Below are 23,022 nucleotides of genomic sequence, written 5' to 3' on the forward strand. Positions count from 1 at the left end.
AGAGAGAGAGAGAGAGAGTTATATTAAACATCCCATGGGTCTATAAGTACTCAACCAAAAAGAACTGGAGGGGAGGGGAAGAGATTTACACTAATAGAAAACCTGATCCAACGAGAGAGAGAGAGAGAGACACGTCTCGATAGCATCCATTATTTCTATTTAGATTTAGATAGGATAGAAATAGATTATTAGAAGAGAAATAGATCATTGGAAGAGCTCTTGTGTAAAAGGATGAATGTTGTACATGTGGTTGACTAATATATATATATATATATTTTCCAAAAAAAGAAATAGATTATTAGAGGGAAGGTTTTAAAATACCCTAAGGTAGGTACCTTTGTTTGTTCGACGAAAATTATTTAATGGTGGTCAAAACAAAACACCCACCCCGCAAAAGTATGTCTGCACGTCAGCACGTGTAGGTTCGAAACTGCACTGCCAAGCAGCTCTGTCCCATCGGACTAGAATGCAGAGCGAGTATCGGATCAGAGCGCGTGTCTCTCTCCGTAGGGGATCACATGCCATCATCCTCATTATCATCACAAACCCTCTTCGCAAACCCTAATTGCCCCCCCCCCCCCCCGCCCGGGGTAAACCCCAACCCTTATCTCTTTACCACACAGTTCGCCTAGATTTCAATCGTATTATGTTATTCCCTTCATGCTGGATCTGAATGGATACACAGCAGAAAACACACGACGAGGGCTCCCCCAACAATGTTATCTCCACCCCCCTTTTGATGACAAAGGTTGACATAGAGAATGAAGTGGTGGTTGCAGAAGAGTCACAGGAAGTCGGAGAAGGAGGGGGAGCAGGGACAGAGACTCAGAATGTCAGGAGGAAAAGGAACAGTAAAATGGGTGCCCTTGCCCTCATCACCAAGTTCAAGTTGTCTTTCTCCAGGAGAAGGGCCCGCAGAGGTGGCTCCATTACAATCAAGGATGTCCGGGATCTGAAAGAGCAGCAGGCTGTAGATGAATTTCGGAAACAGTTGCTGGCTGAAGATTTGCTTCCTGCTAAGCATGATGATTACCACACTCTCTTAAGGTTTGAATCGGGGTTCGCGCTACATAATCCCTTGTCAAAATTATGGCTCATTTACTGTTAATTGTCAATCTAGATGACCCTATCATGTTGATGAGATGCATTAGTTATGTTCTCAATTCTATCCTTCTGATATAGCTGCACCAATCGTTAATTCCACTCCATCATACTGATGAGGTTCATGATCTTGGTCATTGTGGACTTCACACAAGTACCATGCAGACTGTAGTATTACAACGGTCATGTAAACTATGATTGTTGCTAATTGCAAACATTTTATTTGAATAGGCATTACTGTGTGGGCTTGGCAATCGGGCTTGATGATTGTGATTTTTCCCCCATAAGTTCTCAACTCATGTGTGTGTGCGCGTGCACATGCATGAATGCCTTTGTGCATGTGTATCTGTGTGTTACTATCAGGTCATTCATGTCTATTAACCTAGGAGTGGGGATTGAAGTTTCACATTTATCGTATGGCTCTCATGCAAATTGGAACTCATCATCTATAATAAGGCCACGTGCTTATGATGTAGGTTCCTCAAAGCCCGGAAATTTGACTTAGAGAAAACTAAAATCATGTGGAGGGACATGTTGCGGTGGCGAAAGGAGTTTGGTGCGGACACACTTGAGGAAGTGAGTTTGCATTTCTCGACACCTTTCTGTGGATATTATTATAATGCTTTCAACTAAATGATTATTATATATATCATATTATCAATTATGTGTTCCTGTATGCCTATTATCTTTCTATGTGTCTCTCTCTCTCTCTCTCTCTCTCTCTCTCTCTCTCTCTCTCTCTCGTGTTCATACAGGTACTCCGATTTGTCTCATAGGCCGAGTTCGGTCTTTTGGAAGACGTTAATAAAATCTTTCTTTCTTTCTTTCTTTCTCTCACACACACACACACACACACACACACACGCATGCACACAGCACACATGCACACACAAAGAAAGGAAAAAATATGAACGTCTACAAAAGCCTGAAGGGTCCATAAAATCATGAGTGTAACAATGTGGCCATGAAGTGACAGAATCATGGAGAAAACATGATATAGACCCAAGTAGAGCTGAGAGAAAACAACATCCTTGTAAGTGTCAATGGGACAATGCTATGTTGATACGGTGTGAGGGGATTAAAGTGGGTCCTTGACATCTATGATTGTGCAGAGGCTTTCCACATCCATTACGTGCCAAGGGGTATTCCTTTATCTATGGAGGATCTCTTGAATTTGAAGCTATTGGGTGGAGCATCTCCTCGGACAAGTAGGTCTCGGGTGTCTAGCTTGCTGTGATATGCAGCGGAAGTCTTTGTATTGGAAGGATCCTATCACACAAATGCTCACACCGTCTTCTATATCGCGAGTTTCGTGAGTTTAGCAATCCAGTTTAATACTTCAAACTTTAAAGAGATGAGAGAGAGAGATATGAGAATTGCACACCAGATTGGGTCTCGAATTACCCACTGGACGGGCCCCCTATCCCGATAACGAGATAGTATTTGCTTTATTACTTTAGAGAGAATGACTGTGGACTATAGATAAGCCAAACGCAAGATCTCGGAGGATTGGGAGCTTGGCTGAAATGTACACGGCTGTAGAAACACCTCAATGAATTGATCTCGAGCCTATGCACTCTTCCCAAGGGCATGAGGAAGGGCTGCACACCTAAGGCTGAGAAAGGACTGCGGTGGACTGTTCTAAGCTATGTAACTATGCTGAAAAGGACTGCGGTGGACTGTTCTAAGCTATGTAACTATGCTGAAAATGCTTATGAATGATATGTTACCTTCACCAGATGACTGTAGCATGTATGGATGATGCACAGAAGGCAGAATATTGTTGTAGGCTGATGAATCAAGGCTGAAACTGTTGGGAATCTGCAAACGCAGGTCTGTAGGGTTGTAACGCAGATCTACACCTGTTGTATGACTGAAACGCAAGTTTACAAGGCTGGATATCTGCAAACGTAGGGCTGTACTGGTCTGTGTACCTGTTGGTTATGTTGTACGCACAAACGCAGAGGTTGATGCTGATATGAGGCCTGCAAGAGTGCTGACTGCAGGCGCGTATGGACTGTATGCCCTGCCTAGGTCTGCAGGGGATTGAATGTGTGAAAATATACCTGAAACATGCAGCCCAAAAAGGGCCGACTTCTATGCTGGCCACTTCAATTCTCATATAAATAAATATGAGACCATTCGCTTGTTCTCGAAGGACTAACCCATGTAAACGAGGCGCATCTGTGTTTTGCCTCACATCAGCGCTTCAACGTTTGTGCCTGGGTCGCCTCACAACTACATCGCTATCTCTTGCAGTTGATACACAGGTCGCCTACAGCCGGTTCGTTTGTTGCATTGCCTACAGCCAGCCCATTCGCTGCATCACCTACAGCCAGCCCATACGCCACATCACCTACAGCCATCTCGTTCGCTGCATCGCCTGCAGCCATCCCATACGCTGCATCGCCTATAGCCAATTCGCACGCTGCATCGCCTGCAGCCAGTTTATGAGCAGCGTTAAGTGTTGTTGGTCTGGGTGCCTACATCAGCCTCTTCGCAACACCTTTGCCGCTTACATCAGGTTCTCCTGCATCATCAGGCTGACTTCGTCACCTTCATCAGGGCAACTGTAGCGTTAACATCATCTACTGCTGCTGGACTACATCCCCTACATCAGACTCACTTCATCGTATACATCAAGTGGTCTTCGGCGTTTGCTTCAGCACTCATATCGGCGCTTTCATCAAGGTCACTCCAGCTTTGTTAATCGCGGTTTATGGGACAACAGTTCTTTCTGCCTATCCGGAGTCTCACATAGAGCTCCTGTACTGGACTTCATCTTTTATATTCACATCACCATTGCATACTGTGTGTTTTACTCTGATCTTTCATATATTTGGTCCTTTGGTCTCTTTTGCCCTCACAAGAGCTGAACTGCTGCGTTAAAAGGACTGTTGGCTGCTGGTTGAAGGGGTCTGATGGCTGCGCCTAGGGCTACTAGATGGGCTTCAAGAAGGGCTGCAAGAAGACACCAACTACCAAGGAACAGGAGTTCAATCTAGGCTGAAGGCAAGGGTACTCCTAGGGCTGAGGAAGAAAGCTCTTAGCACACTGAAGACTGAATGAAGAACTAAGCCCTATGCAAGCCTATTTATACTAGATAGGGTTTGGTCAGGTTGGCTGGTCATAATTTAGTAAACTTTATGTTTATAAATGACATTAAATGCTAAATATATACCATAAAATATGAAAAAAATACCATATAAATCCTAGTAAATTCCCTAAGGCTTGTGGGATGTTCTAAATGATGCACAGGCATATGAATGCATATTATGCAAAATGCAGAGTGCTTTCTGATGCAAACCCTAAGGCTTCTACTGACTCTACGTGCATGAATGATTCTCTCCAAGTGGGTTAAGGGACTTCACTGATTGACTGACCCGCTAAGGCTGAGGAATGACCTATGTAGCTCGTGCTTGACTTATCCTGGATTGAGGATGTACAATGGGGTCACGGCATACGATAAATATCATCCTACTAGGTTCTAATAATGTACAAATGTTGCACTGTTGATGATGAGCTAGTTTGTCACTATGCATTGAGTGCAGAGTGCATGTGACATTCCCTCCTGTTAGCTTGGCGGCAAGTTCATGGCTTCCAAGTAGTCCGCCAACAACTGGGGGTACTCCTGGAAGAACTCCTCGTCTAGCCATACGGCTTCGTGGGTACCTCGATCTTGGATTTTCGTATAGAGCTGACGTATTCGTCGATCGGAACCATGCTTCCATCGATGAAGAAGGATTTGCTCGGGCTCAATAACTTCTGTTTCATCTACCACATCTGGCTGCTGTTCATCTGAAACATCAAACACTTCTAGACCAACATATGGTTTTAGCCAAGAAACATGGAAAACATCATGCATTGTCCAACTGGTAGGCAACTTTAATTTCATGGAGACATCACTTAACTTCTTAACTATTGGAAAAGGCCCAAAACTACGGAATGAAAGCTGGGGACAATGGTTGCCCACTTGTTTCAATCTCTGTCTCATGATACACAAATAAACCCAATCCCCTTTCTTGAAGTGGATATCTCGTCTAGACTTATTTGCCTGTTTGCCATATGCTTCCTGAGCTTTGGTCAAGCAGTCCTTTGACTGACTCAATGATCTCGGAAAATGCTTCCGTGGTTTTATTAGCCTCTAAAGATGAAGACACCATTCTTGTCAAAAGAGAAGAAAAACGGCGACCAAAGGATTCTTCATATGGAGTCCGTTCGACATTGGATGAATGAGTGTCATTTAAGATAGCTTGGACCAATGGAAGATAATGTTCCCATTTGGACTGCTGGTCATGACAGTGTGACTTAAGAACATCAAAGGCCAACTGGTTATAAATTTTTGTTTGGCCATCTGTCTGCGGATGGAATGCACTAGACAATTGCAACTTAGTTCCGAAGTTTTCAAATAATGCTCTCCAAAAATGCGAGGCAAACTTGGAATCTCTATCTGATGTTATGGTGCTAGGCAAACCACAAACTGGATACCAATGCTTGAGAAACAGACGGGCTACATCCTCGGCTGTGGCCGTATGCTTGCATGGGATGAGCATGCAAAATTTACTAAAGCGATCCACAATGGTAAAACACTGAGTGTTCCGGGATGCGGTGGATGCTGGTAGAGGCCCTACAAAGTCCATAGATATGTTGATGAAAGGTCCGTCGGGGATAGGCAAAGGTTGAAGTAAACCTGCCTTCTTTGTATGGGAAACCTTGACTTTTTGACAAATCTTACAGGCTTGTATATGTGCATAGACATCACGCCTCATCTTTGGCCAATAAAAGGACCGTTCTAATTTCTCGAGGGTACTGTTGATACCCTTATGTTCTCCAACTAAGGAGTCATGGTTATCGTGGAGAAGAGCGGAACACTTTTCTCGAGTAACATAGAGACGGCTCTTGTAGAACAACCAACCGTTCTGTACTGAATAGTGGCCAGGCTCAGAATTGAGGGCCAAACTGTATTGAGTACCAAACTCAGGGGAGTCGATATATTGGTCTTTCATACTATCTAAGTCCTTCCCCGTGATTTCGAGAATGGTAGATTCTTGGACTGCCTGGATGCTGGACTTTCGACTAAGAGCATCTGCTACTGGGTTATGCTTACTAGGGATGTATTCAATCATACCTCCAAACTGTTGGAAGATTTGACTCCACCTAGCTTGTCGATCACTCCATTGGGCACTTGGCATAGTCTAAAGCCACTTAAGTGCTTGGTGGTTTGTTTTCACTGTGAAAGCCTGTCCATAAAGAAAAGGCTTCCAATGCTTGAGCGCTGTGATCACACCCAAAAGCTCTTTGTCATATACTAAATAATTCTTTTCGGTGACATCCAACTTTCTACCGTAATATGCCACGGGTGTATTGTCTTGCTGGAGGACTGCACCTATGGCTACATTGTTGGCATCGGTGATGACCTCGAAAGGTTCGTCCCATGATGCTAACTTTAATACAGGTGCTTCTAAGGCAGCTTTCTGGAGTGCACGGAATGCATCAAGCGCCTTGCTTGTAACTGAGACTTTCTGCTTGCGAGTCTTCACCCCCTTGAGCAAGTTGGTAAGAGGTGCTGCAAGGTTGGAAAACTGATGGACATGGGTACTATAGGCCTGACAAAGACCTACGAATGAGCGGATTTCTTGGGCGGTCTTAGGAATATCCCAATCTAAGATCTCCTGAACCTTTGATGGATCCAGTCTAATCCCATCGGAACCGATGATGTAGCCCAAACACTGAACTTCCTTAACACCAAAGACAGACTTTTTGGCGTTTATGTAGAGCTGACTATCTCGCAAAAGTTGCAAGACTTTCTCCACATCTTTCTCATGCTGCTTTACAGTGGCTGAGAAGACTAGTATGTCATCAAGGAATATGAAAACACACTTTTCGATATGGACTGCGAAAATCCTAGACATCATCTTATTGAAGGTTGCGGGTGCATTTGTAAGCCCAAAAGGCATGACTACGCTCTGTCCGAAAAGCTTTTTTGGGAATGTCAGCTTCAAAAATGCGGACCAACCACTCTTGTGGTCGATCTTAGTGAAAAACTTAGCACCGTCTAAGCGCTCCAAAATGTATTCTATCCTTGGCATAGGAAACTTATTCTTGATAGTGAGTTTGTTTAATGCCTTGTAGTCTACACAAAGGCGTGTAGACTTGTCCTTCTTTTGGACAAATAGGATAGGTGCAGCAAATGGGGAGGAAGAAGGCCGAATGAATTCGGCTTGGAGAAGCTCAGATAACTGCTTTTCTAACTCGCTCTCTAAAGTCTTGGAAAGACGATCGGGAAACCTGCTAGGAGGATCTGATCCAGGGACCAAATCAATGTGATGGTCCTCAGGGGGAGAGGGTGGGAGACTGGGCGGGAGATTGTCTCTAAGCATAATGTCCTGATGTCTGGATAGGAGGTATGCTAACTGAGGGACTGAAGATGTAACGGATGCTGTTTGAGCACGAACATAAAGGAGTGCTTCTTCTGCTCCCTTGCGGATAGCTCGTCTGGCCTGGAGATGCGAAATCAATGGGATGCCAAGAATGCTTCTATCCCCACGAATCATGACAGGCTCAGGAAAACCTTTACAAATAGTAAAAGTGTCCCGCCTCCAAACGGGAATAGGCTCATACTGAGGGAACCACTGAATTCCTAAAATCATGTCACACCCCAACAGAGGTGAGACGATGAAATCTCGTTGAAATGAGGCCTTGTGAACTTCAAAGGCAAATTGCTGTGCCTCCTGGGAAATGTGGGTGCGAAGATCAGGTGTAAATCCATCCACATCCAGAATAATGTGCATTTCAATTTATTAGCCAACTGGGGAGAGATGGCGTCTTCAGAACCACCCATATCGAAAAGGACTACAAACTGTTGGCCCTGGGTAGAGCCATAAGCTTGGATGAGGCTCTTCTGAGTAGCATCGCTCTCACCCTCATGCTTAGCATCAAATACCACGGATGGCATAGGATGCATAGAACGTAAAAGTTGAACTGCATTTGAGGTAGTAGGCGGGGCTGGAGGAGCTGGGGAGGCTGTGGCAACTGTGGTAGAAGGAGCTTTGGTGGCTTGTGCCGCTTGCCATTTGTGGCAATCCTTCTTACCATGCCCTATAATATGACAAAAAAAACATCTATTTTCTGATTGGTACTTCCTTTGCTCCTCTGGAGGAAGATAACCTCTAGTAATGCCCACTTTAGCCTTTTCATTACGGGTTTTCTTAGGTTTAGATTCTTTATCTTTCTTACCCCCTGAACTCGAGCTATTATTGCCGTCCTTCTTAGCATCTTTAGAAGAAGCATTACCTTTTAAGTTTTTCTGTCTGAGCAGCTGATTGTTGCTGCTGGGGTTTGGTACTGGACTGAGATGATGTTACGACCCTGTGTTTTTCCCTCTGGACAATGAGCAGGTGGGCACGGGCACGGGCACGGGCACATGCACAAGACGTACAGTGTGGACATGCATCAGTTAGATGTGAGAAGAAACCCATGTTGGAGGCCCGCCCAAGTGTGAAAGGGGACAAAAAGGAACTTTAAAAGTTATAAGGTTTTTAAAACCTTAGATGATTTAAAAAAAATATTATTATTTGAAAAGCATGTGTTTTTAATACTTTGCTTTTTGGCGTTTTTATGAAAAACGCATCCTTTCTTTATATAAGGGAAGGTGGCGGAGATTCGAGGGGGCAGGGTGGTGGTGAAGCCGTGGGAGATCGCCGTATGGATCTTCAGGGTGGCCGATGGTCTATGCGCCGCTGTCACTCTCGGGTACAGCCGCCGCCGTCGGGTTCAGAGCCGCCATTGGGTACTACTGCTGCCGCCGGGTACAGGTATAGCCGCCGTCGGGTATGCCACCGCCGTCGCCAGGTACTACCGCCACCGCTGCTGCCACCATGTACTGCCGCCGCAGTCGAGTGCCACCGCCCTGCCGCTGCCGTCGGGTACCGCCGCCAGGTACCACCGCCGTCGTCGGGTGCAGAGCTGCCAATTCTCCTGAGTACCACTGCCGCTGCTAAGGTGCTGCTGTTGCTGCGCATGAGGGTTGCCACCATCTGTTGCTGCTGCTATCACCACCGGGTACTGCTGCCACCACCGTCGGGAACTGCTGCCACCACCGCTGGGTGCTTTTGCTGGAAGCGACTGTTGCTGCTGTTGGGCGTTGACAGGGGCTGATGTGCATGGTCCACAAGCAGGGCGCTACTGCACCTAGGCTCCAGGCAGGTGCTGTTATGCATGGGCAGTAAAGCAGGTGATCAGGTGGTTGAGCATGGGTTATTACCGGTGTAAAGCGACCAGGCAACTATATCGAAGGGCTACTGTTAGCAATGGGCAGCTAGGCAGGCGTTAGGCAGGAGTTTCTCTGCAGACAATTGGGCAGCCAGACGAGTGTCAGATGGGAGGCACTCTACGCCAGGTGGCTGCATGTTTGGAAGCAGTCAGCGTTGGTCTCTATGAATCTCTCTTGGAAGAAGGAGGTACCGAGGGGCTAACAGCCAAGGGGTCTCTCTCTCTCTCTCTCTCTCTCTCTCTCTCTCTCTCTCTTCGCAAGCAGGTTTTATTTACGAGATTAGGATGCAGAGGATCAAGCTACATATGCACAGGATGATGGCAACCATGATCTGAGGATTTATCTGTCATGGAAACAGGACATTGGTCTTTCGAGAAGAAGCAAGACTTTGGTATCGAGGAAACAGGCCTATGGTTTATGGGATACAGGTCTTATGGTTTATCAGATATAGGTCTTTGGTTTCATGAGGAAAGTATGTCTCTGGATTCATGTGAATAGGTTTTCGTTTTTCTCGAGGTTACATGCTGAAGCAACAACGATAGCTATGCCAGTCCATCACTCATCTAACTATATAGGAAGGACATATGGTTTGGTACAGCCGTACTGCTGTCTGGGAAAGGGTTCGCGAGATCCATAGTTGAGATGGAGAAAGACCTTTTCAAGCAGGGAGGTGTCGTACAGGTGTGCCTTCTCTATAGAATGCTTTGATGTACTAAGCGAGAGATCTTATTGGGAAAAGTCCTGGGTGAAAAGCAAAAAGGGATCCTATTGGTAAAGGATTCGACAAGTTGTACTTTGTACTCTTATTTGATCAAGTAAAGAAATACCGCAAGGGGCGTCGCTGCGTTTTGGGACCAATCGGTGTCCTTGTATTATGTGCAGGAGCATTCTAGCTCCCCTGTTTGTTTTACTTTTCCAGGTTCTCATGGGTGATGAAGTGTTTTGTGTAAGAGTGTTTGTTCCACGGCTCGTCAGATTTCTGAAGGACGGTTTCATGGTTCCATTACCGGGATATCGTCGACTTTCTCAAGGAGGCGAGCCCGTGGTTGTCACATCAAAAGCTTCAACATGTGGAAAGTGAAAAGGAAGTGCAGGATTGTGTGTCTTTGCCTATACGAGGTGAAGAGCAAAAGCTAAGGATGAAGCTCAGGAGATAGACACCAAGGACAGGAAGTAGTCAGCCAGGAGCAAGAAGTAGTTGAAGTGTTATGGTGCAAAACTTGGGTTGAAGCCTATGGCTTTTAACACTTTGTCACTGGTGGTATCTTCACAGAGGCTGCATGGGGTTCGGAAGGTAGCTTCTTTCTATGTCTAGCAGTGGTGATCTACTATGCTTCATTGGAACTTGTGCTTACCACTTGGATGGAGTACAAGCAGGTTCTGGGTGCCTGTGGATGTATCAGATGAGGCTCAGTTGGAAGCAGAGGAACTTGATGAGGTTCTTATTCCAGAGCAGATACTGGCACATAAGGAAAGAAAGGTATGAGGCAAAGTTTCGTGTCGCTATCTTGTGAAGTTTAAAGAACTATTCACCGATGGGTGCGAAGTGGATGGAGGAGGGTGACTTCGCAGATTCACCTCAGGTATTGCAGCTTTATCTTGATGCCTTTGAGTTGGAGCCGACTCTTGTGACGGCTCATTCAGGTTCAGTAGGGCATAGGTCTGGAGCATTGCCTGATGCTCAAGAGGGGGGTAGCACCTCCGCTCCCTTGTTACAGACAGGCTCAGTTTTTCATCTAGAAGTCGCTTGGTGACATCTTTGTATTCACCTGAGGTAGTGAGGCTGACAGTACATCTGCTTATGGGACTTCTATGATATTGTGTACTAGTCACATGAGATGGTAAAGTTGGGTATGGTTCACAATCGGCCGCACCTTGAACTATAATTGCAACTATGGATGGTTTTTGCCTTTGGAACTAAGGTATGACTGCGGAAGATTGGGATGTTGATCTTTGTCATTTGGTTCTGGCTGTTCTTGACCACAGGATTGGTCAATTGGATATTGAGATGATGCTATTTGTGGAGTTGGTCTCCTTTGGAAGGGCATGGTTTGGTTGAGCTCAAAGTCCGCAGCAACCTGAGCTAACACTTCGAGACTCTATGAAGTGAAGGGCATAAGTCTTGCGAGCAGTCCTAGAGTTGGTTTGGTTCATATATGGATTGAACTCTATTTGTGCATGTATTTATACACTTTCCGAGGTATTATGGTATTCTGTTGCCATTGGATCCTGGTACCCTTGAGAATACATTGGGTAATACTCTGGATATGTCAGGATGAGATGCATGTATGTTGGTATGATACATCAGGTACTTTACCATGTTCATGGTGTATCACTGAGTGTGGCTCCTGCAGGATGGCCATGTGCAGAGTGGGTAAAGCATCAAAAGGGACATATGTGGGAAGTACCTAGTGGATGTAGTGTTTGGATGCATTGAGTGCTTTCATATGCTCATGTTGTACCTCCAGTCGTGGATGCCCATGGGTGTGAGACTTGCGAGCAAGAGCCTGCGACTCTGTTCGCCTGCGATTCCTGCGACGACTGTCCTCGCCTGCGTCTCCTTTCGATTCTGCTCGCCTGTGACACAACTGTCTGTGAGCCTGCAATCTCGCCTCTCCCTCCTCCTACTCTCTGTGAGTATGTGTATGTGTGTGTGTGTGTGTGTGTGTCGCTGAGATCTTCGCACGCCATCCTCTCTTCCCGTGCAGTTTCGCCTTCCTTTTCAGGTTTAGTTCGCATCTGCAGATTTTCTAGAGTTCGAAGTCAGTTTCACAATTCCAGTGTATAGAGCTTTTTTTTGATTCACATCAGCAGAAGCCAGTTTCAGTATTCCAGTAAACAGAGCTTTCTTTTTGATTCGCATCAGCAGAAATTTTAAAGGCTCCTGTATACAGCATACAGCTTTCAAAAAAAAAAAGTTCTTTAGCAGTGTTGTACAGACTTTACTCTTGCAATTATGTCTTGAGACTATTGTGACCTATGCTCGCCGGGATAATGCTGCAGACAGTAACAAGAGGCAGCATGCTGCAATTGAATCTGTCACCATGATTAAGCAAGATTCGTCGGATGCACAGTTTGTATATGAGGCTTTATGTGAGGACTTTGTAGACAGTCGTGTCAAATGGAAGGACCCGCCGCCTTCTTTCAGTTACAAGATTAAATTGCCGACGATTGTGTCTCCTCTGCGTAGATACTCAGAGAAAGGGATTATTCTCTTCTTTCCAGGTAAAATGCCTTCTGCGCAAGAAGTAGCTCAATGGATTCAGTCCATTCTAGGTGGACCCTTTGCAGATGGAGTTCACTTTGCAGCAAGGGGTTTTTATGATGTATTATTGTCTGATGGTCAATATAAGCAGCAGATGCTTGAAACTTCTCCCCTTATGTTTGGTCTACAGTTGGTACATGTGTTACCTTGGTCCCCGACCAAGGACTATCAGTCCTTGATTAGGCATCGTTGTCCTGTTTGGGTCGAGGTCGTGGATTTTCCGGAATATTTGAGGGAACATTTGCCAGGTATAGCAGCCACTCTGGGCAAAGTGGTTTGTGCACCTCGTCCTACAGGAAACAAAAACAGATTTTGCATCTTGTGGGATACGGACCATGAGCAACCACCTGCAATTGCTGTTGAAGTAGAAAATGTGCGTGGCATGGGTGCACGTTACTTCAAATTAAATTGGGGAGTCTTTGCAGGTGCTTGTTTCACTTGTCATAAGTTTGGGCATATGGCTTCTGAATGTCCTTCTCTGCTGCATCCTCCGCCGTTATCTGCTGTACCTCCCATAAAGTTATTCCACAAGTTGTTTCTTCTTTGGCAGTGCCTAATCAACCTAAGGATAAAGGAAAAGATAAAATATCTACGGTTGAATGGAAAACTCCGAAAAAAGCTACTATGGTTCGTCGTGCTCCCGTTCCTTCACGTAATTGGACTGCATCTGCCACTATTGCACAGTCTTCCACTTCATCGACTATGCTTTCTAGAATATGGTCGGATGTAGTTCGAGGTGCTTCCTCGAGTATGGATGTCGATGTAAATGCTTTGGATATGTGTGTTGATACGAATATGCATGAGTCTCTCTCTCTCCCTGATTCAGTTGTTGTTATGCAGCATTGATTTTGCTGGCTGTTCACTGTATATACCTTTGTAGAGATTTGATGTTTGATGCTGCAATAAAATGTCTTTCGTACAATATTAGAGGACTTTGTGATCCTAGTAAATTTAGGTTGTTTTGGCACTATGTACATAAAATGCAACCTCATCTTGTGTGTGTGCAAGAACACAATCAGCATACCTTAGTGGATCAATCAGGTCACTTTGCTGGTTATGATATATTTTATGCGGGCACTCAGCATTACTCCGGAGTTTTTATGCTTGTTAAGCATGATTTGCAACCAATGTTGGCCTACAATGATTCTGCTGGCAGATGGATGGTCATTCAATGTTTATTGTATGGACAAATTTATGAATTTGCAGCAGTTTATGCACCACAAAGCTCAGCTGACAGGGCAAATATATGGTCACAAATGTTGGCTTATCCCTGGCTCCATAATGCATTCCTTTGTGGAGATTTTAATAATGCTCCATCTCCTGAATTTAATTCCACTGGAAGAACTCATATGCTTGGAGTTGAACACAGAACATGGAATGATTTGCTCTCTTCCTGCAATATTTTGGACCTATGGCAGCATGTATTCCCTCGTTTGCAAGGGTTTACTTTTAATCACAATGCTTTTCCACATATCTGGACACATCTGGATCGCTGGTACTTGTTACATGCTGACCAATACGATGATTTTGTTTGCAAACTATGGATTGATCGTTCCATGTTACTCTCTGATCATTCTCCTTTATGGTTAGGCCTTTATTTTGATATGCCACAAGATGTCTCTATTCTTCAGAAACATAGGCTGTTGCTTTTAAACAACAGTTATCTTGTGCATGCTGATTTCAAGGAAATGGTTTTGCAAGCCATTGAGCCTTTGCCCCTGCAAATGCATGAGGATATTGACATTGCTTGGTTTCAATTTGTTCAGCGCATGTAGGCTGTGATCTGTGATTATGGTCGTTATTACATGGCCGACTTGCGGGATCGGATCTTGCAGGCTAAAGAAACATGTCAATCTAAGGCTGATCTTGCTCAGTTTCGGGTTTTAAATACTAATGAACAAGAATCTTTAATGCAGGCTAAGCATTTCCTCATGCTAAATGATCAGAGAAAATTGCAAAAATGGTTGACACGTTCGCGACATCGAGCTATCATAGATAAGGGTTGCTCTTCCAAAGATTTTTTTCAAAAATCTACATGCTTCAAGACAAAAGGAATGCATCAGAAGGGTGAAAAAATCTGATGGTCAATGGACTCATTCTTTGTTGGAGCTCTCATATATTGCTAGTCAGCATTTTGCAGCTCTTTTTGCTAAACCGCCAACTACTTCATCTGACATACTTAATGCTCGTTATGCTTTATTGCATCATGTTCGGCCCATCATTTCTCCACAGGATGCTTTGGAATTAGAATCTCCGTTCACTGATATTGAACTTAAAGATGCTTTACGTTCAATGGGTCGATGGAAATCTCCCGGATGGGATGGATTGACAGTGGAATTTTTCCATGCTTTTTGGCCTCAGCTGGAACAATCATTGCTGTATATGATCAATGAAGCTTGGGCAAATGATGTACTACCATCTTCTTGGAAAGAAGGATTGATTAAGCTTTTCCCTAAACGGGATCTTTGTGAAGCTTTTTCTGATTGGAGGCCCATTACTCTTATGCCTGCCATCTATAAGCTTCTGACTAAGATGTTGGCAAATCGTATTAAAGGATTTTTACATGATGGTTTGCATCCTGCGCAATATGGTTTTGTGCCTCGGAGGCAAATTAATGATAATTTGGCCAATGCTTATATTGCCATTGAATATGCCAAATACACTAAGCAGGATGTACTCATTTTGCAGGTTGATATCGAGAAAGCTTTTGATTCTGTGCATTGGGACTATATAGCTATGACTATGAGTTATCTTGGTTTCGGTGCGAAGTGGCAAAATATTGTGTATTGGCTCTATAATGACAGTGATGCTTCTTTGATTTTGAGCTCTTCTCTATCGGATTCTTGGAAATTGGGACGTTCAGTTCGCCAGGGTTGTCCGCTTAGTTCCTTGTTGTTTGCTATTGCCACACATCCTTTTCTTTGCTACTTGGATTTTTTGCAAGCTACTGATGAATTGCATGGCTTATAGCTTCCTGCTGGGCATACTTTCCTGGCTCAGGCTTATGCTGATGATTCTTTTTTTATGCCCAAGAATACGCAACAAGATCTTCAGAGATTAATGGAGGCTTTGGAACTTTTTGGTCTGGTTGCTGGTTTGAAAGTGAATTTCCATAAGTCTACCTTGCTTGCACTTAACGTACAGCAATTGCGTCATGTATTGTGGCCCGGTGGAAGACCTCCTGGTGGACATATCGTTCGTCATTTGGGTTACCCTTTGGGTTGGCAGCTATCATCTTCACAAATGATTCAATGGGTTATGCTAAAATTGAATCGCAAAATTGATTATTGGCAGCTTTCCACTTGGCCTCTTCATGTACGTCTCAGGATAGTGCAGGCTATTGTAATGGCTTACATACAGTTCTTTCTTCCATTGATTATGTGGAGGAAAGCTGATATAGATCGATTTATGTCTCTGGCAATGGCAATTGTGTGGAAAACTCAACATCGTAAAAAGGGTCTTCGTCTTTTGTCAATGCCAAAGATGTGTTCTCCAAAGATACATGGTGGCTTGAACATGTTGAATATTCATTTTCATGTGCTTGCTCGTAAATCCACTTTGCTGTTGGAATTTGTACATTAGCGCCAGCCATGGGCTATTATGTTGGGTCATATGTGTATGTCTATGTCTTCACCTGCTTTTGGAAAGTGGACTGTTACGTATTGGGATGCAATTTTCAGCCATTTCGATGGAAAAATTGTCGGCTGCCCTCTTTCATCTAAGTTAATTTTTGCCTGGAAACAGGTTACGCAATATCTTTTTTGGAATCCCAGGCTTAATGCGCAATCTTCTTCGCTTCGCCTTGAGAGTATTCATTGGTCAAAGGCTTTTGATGTACCCTTGGCTCTACGAGAGCCTAGGAAGGCATATTTCCTTTCAAAGAAAGGAGTTTATCTTATTGGTGATGTTTTGGATGCTGGTGGCCATGTGCTTTCTTTTGTGGTTGCCGCTAGAAAATTTGGTCTGGGGATGCATTATAGATCAATCTGGCAGCTTATTCGAGAGCTTCTTGCTCCTTTTGAACCAATTGCAGATTTGGATCGTTCTGATCGTTTGGTTGATTGGAGCCTTAGAAGAGAACAACCTGCACGAGGCCCTTTATCAATGGCTAAACTTTCGGTTCATTCGATATATCATCTCTTGTTGCCTGCCCCTTGGGTTCAAGAACATGCGAATCAGATTTGGCATCTTCATAAAAGTTAGGGTTGGTGGAAACAACGGCTTCATTCTCTTTGGAAATGCAGTCTTCCTTTGAAAAGTAGACTTTTTTTATGGAGATGCTTGATTGGAGTCTTGCCAGATGGCCTTTTCTTGGCTAGGCGACTTTTGGCACCTTCAACTTGTCATAGTTGTGGTGCTTCTCAAGAGACAGTCTTTCATCTTTTGTGGAGTTGTCCTCTGACCAGGACTTTATTGGATCGGATTGCTGCACGTTTGAGAGCCCGCTTCCGACAGGCACCCTTTGGGAAATACTTTTGGATCTTCGGTCTTCTCCCTTCACCCCTTAGATCCTATAAAGTCTTCTTTGATTGGGTTCGCTACTGGGCTTTATGGACTACTTGGCAGTCTCGCAACAGGATAGTTTTTGCTAGGCCTTATTTCGATGCTTACTCATTCTTCCGTTCCTCTCTTCAGCAATCTTTATATGACTGTCTCTCTCTTCATGAGATTGACTCATCTCTGTACGCTCTTTTTACAGATTGTTTTTAGATGTTTAACTATGTTCACACTGAACATAGTGAACACTCTAGTAGTCTCCCTTGTATATGGTCTTTTTGGTGGGTTTTCCTCGTTTTGAGGTTTCCCACCTGTAATTAATGACATGAAGCTATACAAAAAAAAAAAGTAAGACTTGCGAGCAACCCTGAGACTGTTATTATGGAGTGGGTAGAGCATCTAGAGGAGCATATTGTTTGCAAATGCATATATGTGTCATGCATATGTTTGTCATATGTAGAATGATGCATGGTTTTGTTTTTTGGCTAACACAGGTTACGTGTTTCCACTTGGTTTTAGACTTTTGCTGCAGGTTCTGAAGGAACAAGCAAGAGTTGTTTGTCACTTCGATGTGACAGTGTGGCCTTATTGTTCAGGATGATTGTTTCATCACCCAGATGCACTGGAGGGGCATTGCTTTTGGTCATATGGGGACTCTTTCTTCATTGGATGCTTACTGTGTTATCGACTGCAATCAAGGACGCTTGCTATTTTTCAAGAGGGGGGTATGTTACGACCCTGTGTTTTTCCCTTTGGACAACGAGCAGGTGGGCATGGGCACGGGCACGGGCACAGGACGCACAGTGTGGACATGCATCAGTTAGATGTGAAAAGGAAACCCATGTTGGAGGCCAGCCCAAGTGTGAAAGGGGACAAAAAGAAACTTTAAAAGTTAAAAGGTTTTTAAAACCTTTGATGATTACAAAAAAATAAAATAATATTATTATTTGAAAAGCATGTGCTTTTAATACTTTGCTTTTTGGCGTTTTTATGAAAAACGCATCCTTTCTTTATATAAGGGAAGGTGGTGGAGATTCAAGGGGGCAGGGTGGTGGTGAAGCCGTGGGAGATCGCTGTATGGATCTTCAGGGTGGCCGATGGTCTACGCGCCGCTGTCGCTGTCGGGTACAGTCGTCGCCGTCGGGTTCAGAGCCGCCATCGGGTAGTGTCGCTGTCGTCGGGTACAGGTACAGGTACAGTCGTAGTCGCAGTCACGTATGCCACCACCGTTGCCACCGTCGGGTACCGCGGCCGCCGCCGCCACCGCTGCCGTTGTCGAGTACCGCCGCCGCCGCCGTTTGATGCAGCCGCCGTCGTCGGGTGCAGAGCTGCCACTGCCGCCACCGCCGCCGCTGCTAAGGTGTTGCTGCTGTTGCGCATGAGGACTGCCGCCATGTGTTGCTGTTGCTATCACCACCGGGTACTGCTGCCACCACTGCCGGGAACTACTGCCACCGGGTGCTGTTGCTGGAAGCGACTGCTGTTGCTGTTGGGCGCTGACAGGGTGCTGATGTGCATGGTCCACAAGCAGGGCGCTGCTGCACCTAGGCTCCAGGCAGGTGCTATTATGCATGGGCAGTAAAGCAGGTGATTAGGTGGTTGAGCATGGGTTATTACTGGTGTAAAGCGACTAGGCAACTATATCTAAGGGCTACTGTCAGCAATGGGCAGCTAGGCAGGCGTCAGGCGCGCAGGAGTTTCTCTGCAGACAATTGGGCAGCCAGATGAGTGTCAGATGGGAGGCACTCTACGCCAGGTGGCTGCATGTGTGGAAGCAGTCAGCGCGGGTCTCTATGAATCTCTCTCTGGGAAGAAGGTGAGCTCAAGGAGGCACCGAGGGGCTAACAGCCAAGGGGTCTCTCTCTCTCTCTTCGCAAGCAGGTTTTATTTACGAGATTAGGATGCAAAGGATCAAGCTACATATGCACAGGATGATGTTCTTGGAAGAGATGTGTTGTTACTCTTCGTCTTGGACTTATGTGTATTCAAGGATTGCTTGACACGTCTTCTATCTTTCTCTCTCTAGGTTTTGGCAATCATGATCTGAGAATTTATTTGTCATGGAAATAGGACATTGGTCTTTTGAGAAGAAGCAAGACTTTGGTATCGAGGAAACAGGCCTATGGTTTATGGGATACAGGTTAATGGTTTATTAGATACAGGTCTTTGGTTTCATGAGGAAAGTATGTCTCTGGATTCATGTGAACAGGTTTTGGTTTTTCTCGAGGTTACATGCAAGTCGTAACTATAGGAATGACATATCGTTTGGTACAGCCGTATTGCTGTCTGGGAAAGGGTTCGTGAGATCCATAGTTGAGATGGAGAAAGACCTTTTCAAGCAGGGAGGTGTCGTACAGGTGTGCCTTCTCTATAGAATGCTTTGATGTACTAAGCGAGAGATCTTATTGGGAAAAGTCCTGGGTGAAAAGCAAAAAGGGATCCTATTGGTAAAGGATTCGACAAGTTGTACTTTGTACTCTTATTTGATCAAGTAAAGAAATACCGCAAGGGGCACCACTGCGTTTTGGGGCCAATCGGTGTCCTTGTATTATTTGCAGGAGCATTCTAGCTCCCCTGTTTGTTTTACTTTTCCAGGTTCTCATGGGTGATGAAGTGTTTTGTGTGCGAGTGTTTGTTCCACCGCGCGTCAGATTTCTGAAGGCCGGTTTCAGATGACTGCTTGGGCTTGCCTCCGTTTAGCTTCATTTCTTCATTCTGAGCGAGAGTCAGAGCCCAGTTATATGTACTTGGTTTAAAGTTATGAACTATGAACCAAATATTGGAGTCCAATCCTCGAATGAATTGCTCCATCTTAGCTCGCGCAGATAATCCTAATTGCTGTGCTAAAGTAATAACCTTACCGGAAAACTGAAGCACTGGGGATCCGTTTTGTTTGAGTCCATAGAACTCATATTTCAGACCGGTCATGTATTGGGGCGGGTGAAATCTGGTCTTCAGGTCATGGACAAAGATGTCCCAATCAAAGGCTATGACTCCTGTGGCCTGGTCTGTATGAATACTAGACCAATGCTGCCACCAAGTGACTGCCTCACCAGTGAGATGGGGAGCCGCTAAGTGGACTTTATCTTGTGGGTCTGTGATCCTAGCTAATGGAAAATGAGCATTAAACTGATGAATAAATTGATTAACTGATGAATGATCACACTTACCATCATACTTACTGAAGTTTGGTTGACTACGAATGATGGTGGTTGATGTTGCTGCGGACTGCTGCCTGGTGACACCTATGACTGGGGAGACTGAGGAGAGCTGCTGATACCTCAAGTGTATGGCCTCCTTTTCCTGTTGGTGCTCGAGTAACATACGTTCTCGATCAAGCTCACGTTGGTGTTCCCGAGTGGCGAGTTCAGCTTGACGCCGGTCTTCGTGGATGCTGCGTTGGACTTCCTCATAGTCCCGTCTTTCTGCTTTTTCTTCTTTCCTTCGGGCCTCATCCTCTCTCCTTTGTTGTTCCATCTGAAAGAAGAGGGAGATGTAGACGGGTGCTGCTGGAGGCGGAGAAGGACGTGCTGCTACTGCCTCCAAGAGTTGGAGAGGCTCCATGAGCAGCTGGTTCTGAGCTCTAAGAAGAGCTATGGTGTCTGCTGTAGGCGGAAGAACATGGTCTCCTTCGGGGGAGACGTCTTCCGGCTTATGAGTACTCTCTTCTGTAGACATGATGCTGAAGTCGGTGGTCGTGCCATAACGCAATCTAACCATCCAAGGATGCCCCCACGCTAGGATACGGTGTGTGGACAATCTGAATCTGATACCAATGTGATATGCAACGGAAGTCTTTGTATTGGAAGGATCGTGTCACACAAATGCTCACACCGTCTTTTGTATCCTGAGTTTCGTGAGTTTAGCAATCCACTTTAATACTTCAAACTTTAAAGAGATGAGAGAGAGATATATGAGAACTGTACAACAGATTGGGTCCCAAATTACCCACTGAAGGGCCCCCTATCCCGATAACTAGATAGTATTTGCTTTATTACTTTAGAGAGAATGAATGTGGATTGTAGATAAGCCAAACGCAAGATCTCGGAGGATCGGAAGCCTTGCTGAACTGTACACGGCTGTAGAAACACCTCAATGAAGTGATCTCGAGCCTATGCACTCTTCCCAAGGGCATGAGGAAGGGCTGCACACCTGAGGCTGAGAAAGGACTGCGGTGGACTGTTCTAAGCTATGTAACTATGCTGAAAATGCTTATGAATGATATGTTACCTTCACCAGATGACTGTAGCATGTATGGATGATGCACAGAAGGCATAATACTGTTGTAGACTGATGAATCAAGGCTGAAACTGCTGGGAATCTACAAACGCAGGTCTGTAGGGTTGTAACGCAGATCTACACCTGTTGTATGACTGAAACACAAGTTTACAAGGCTGGATATCTGCAAACGCAGGGCTGTACTGGTCTGTGTACCTGCTGGTTATGCTGTATGCACAAACGCAGAGGTTGATGCTGATCTGAGGCTTGCAAGAGTGCTGACTGCAGGCGCCTATGGACTGTATGCTGCACCTAGGTCTGCAGGGGATTGAAGAGCTGAACTTCTGCATTAAAAGGACTGTTGGCTGCTGGCTGAAGGGGTCTGATGGCTGCGCCTAGGGCTACTAGATGGGCTTCAAGAAGGGTTGCAAGAAGACACCAACTACCAAGGAGCAGGAGTTCAATCTAGGCTGAAGGCAAGGGTACTCCTAGGGCTGAGGAGGAAAGCTCTTAGCACACTGAAGACTGAATGAAGACCTATTTATACTAGATAGGGGTTGGTCATGTTGGCTGGTCATAGTTTAATACACTTTATGTTTATAAATGACATTAAATGCTAAATAAATACCATAAAATATGAAAAAAATACCAGATAAATCCTAGTAAATTCCCTAAGGCTTGTGGGATGTTCTAAATGATGCACAGGCATATGAATGCATATTATGCAAAATGCAGAGTGCTTTCTGATGCAAACCTTAAGGCTTCTACTGACTCTACATGCATGAATGATTCTCTCCAAGTGGGTTAAGGGACTTGATTGACTCATTGACCCGCTAAGGCGGCTGAGGAATGACCTACGTAACTCGTGCCTGACTTATCCTGGACATTGAGGATGTACAATGGGGTCACGGCGTACGACAAATATCATCCTACTGGGTTCTAATAATGTACAAATGTTGCATTGCTGATGATGAGCCAGTTTGTCACCATGCACTGAGTGCAGAGTGCATGTGACACTTGCTACACTTGGATGGCTTTGTCTAGGGAAACGCCCAGGAGGCGAAGTACATGTGTAGATTTAGGGTTACGCAAGCACAAGCCTAAGCTATGGTGGATGAGAGAGAGAAATGAAATGAAATGAAATGATATATTAACGTCTCTAAGAGGCCATAGTGGCCTATGAGACCAAAACTGAGAGTACATCTGAAGTTGGTGTCCCATCAAAGAGAACAACTAAGTGAGACTAAAAAGTACACTAAACTGATTGTCCTACAGTTATAAGAACAGAACTATAAGACTCCGAGATGATACTGAGTAGAAAATATTGGAAAATAGTGAAAAATGTATATCATGTAGATCCATGTATGCTGATTAGTTGAAGTGTTGCCCTCTCCTTAGATCAAGTATCTCCACCATGGGGTTGTCTAGAATGGAAAGGTCGTAGAAGAAATGAAATGAAATGAAATGTTATATTAACGTCTTCAAAAGGCCATAATGACCTATGAGACCAGGAGCTGCAACGAATTGCGAGGAGTTGGGAAAAAATAGGAGAATTGGAAGAAATTGGGAATTTAAAAAAAAAATGGAAAACTGGGAGAAATTCGAGGGATTTGGGAGGAGTTGGAGAGACTTGGTGGAAACTATGGAGACTTGGTGGAAATTGGAAGGA

The 23,022-nt window shown here is 44.8% G+C and overlaps 1 protein-coding gene across 1 annotated transcript in view; it reads left to right on the forward strand.

Annotated features, from left to right (window-relative positions):
- The first annotated feature begins 343 nt into the window (after positions 1-343).
- Positions 344-23,022, forward strand: part of LOC147625798 (phosphatidylinositol/phosphatidylcholine transfer protein SFH3-like) — a 258,611-nt gene continuing 235,932 nt past the window's right edge. The window contains exons 1-2 of the mRNA XM_086817372.1: positions 344-1,047; positions 1,578-1,677. Coding sequence (XP_086673498.1) covers positions 674-1,047; positions 1,578-1,677 — 474 coding nt within the window. The 5' untranslated portion in view covers positions 344-673. The remainder of the gene's footprint in view (positions 1,048-1,577; positions 1,678-23,022) is intronic.

Source organism: Cibotium barometz, chromosome 23 (assembly GCF_041138505.1).
Source record: "Cibotium barometz isolate CiBa-2024 chromosome 23, ASM4113850v1, whole genome shotgun sequence".
Lineage (NCBI taxonomy): Eukaryota > Viridiplantae > Streptophyta > Polypodiopsida > Cyatheales > Cibotiaceae > Cibotium > Cibotium barometz.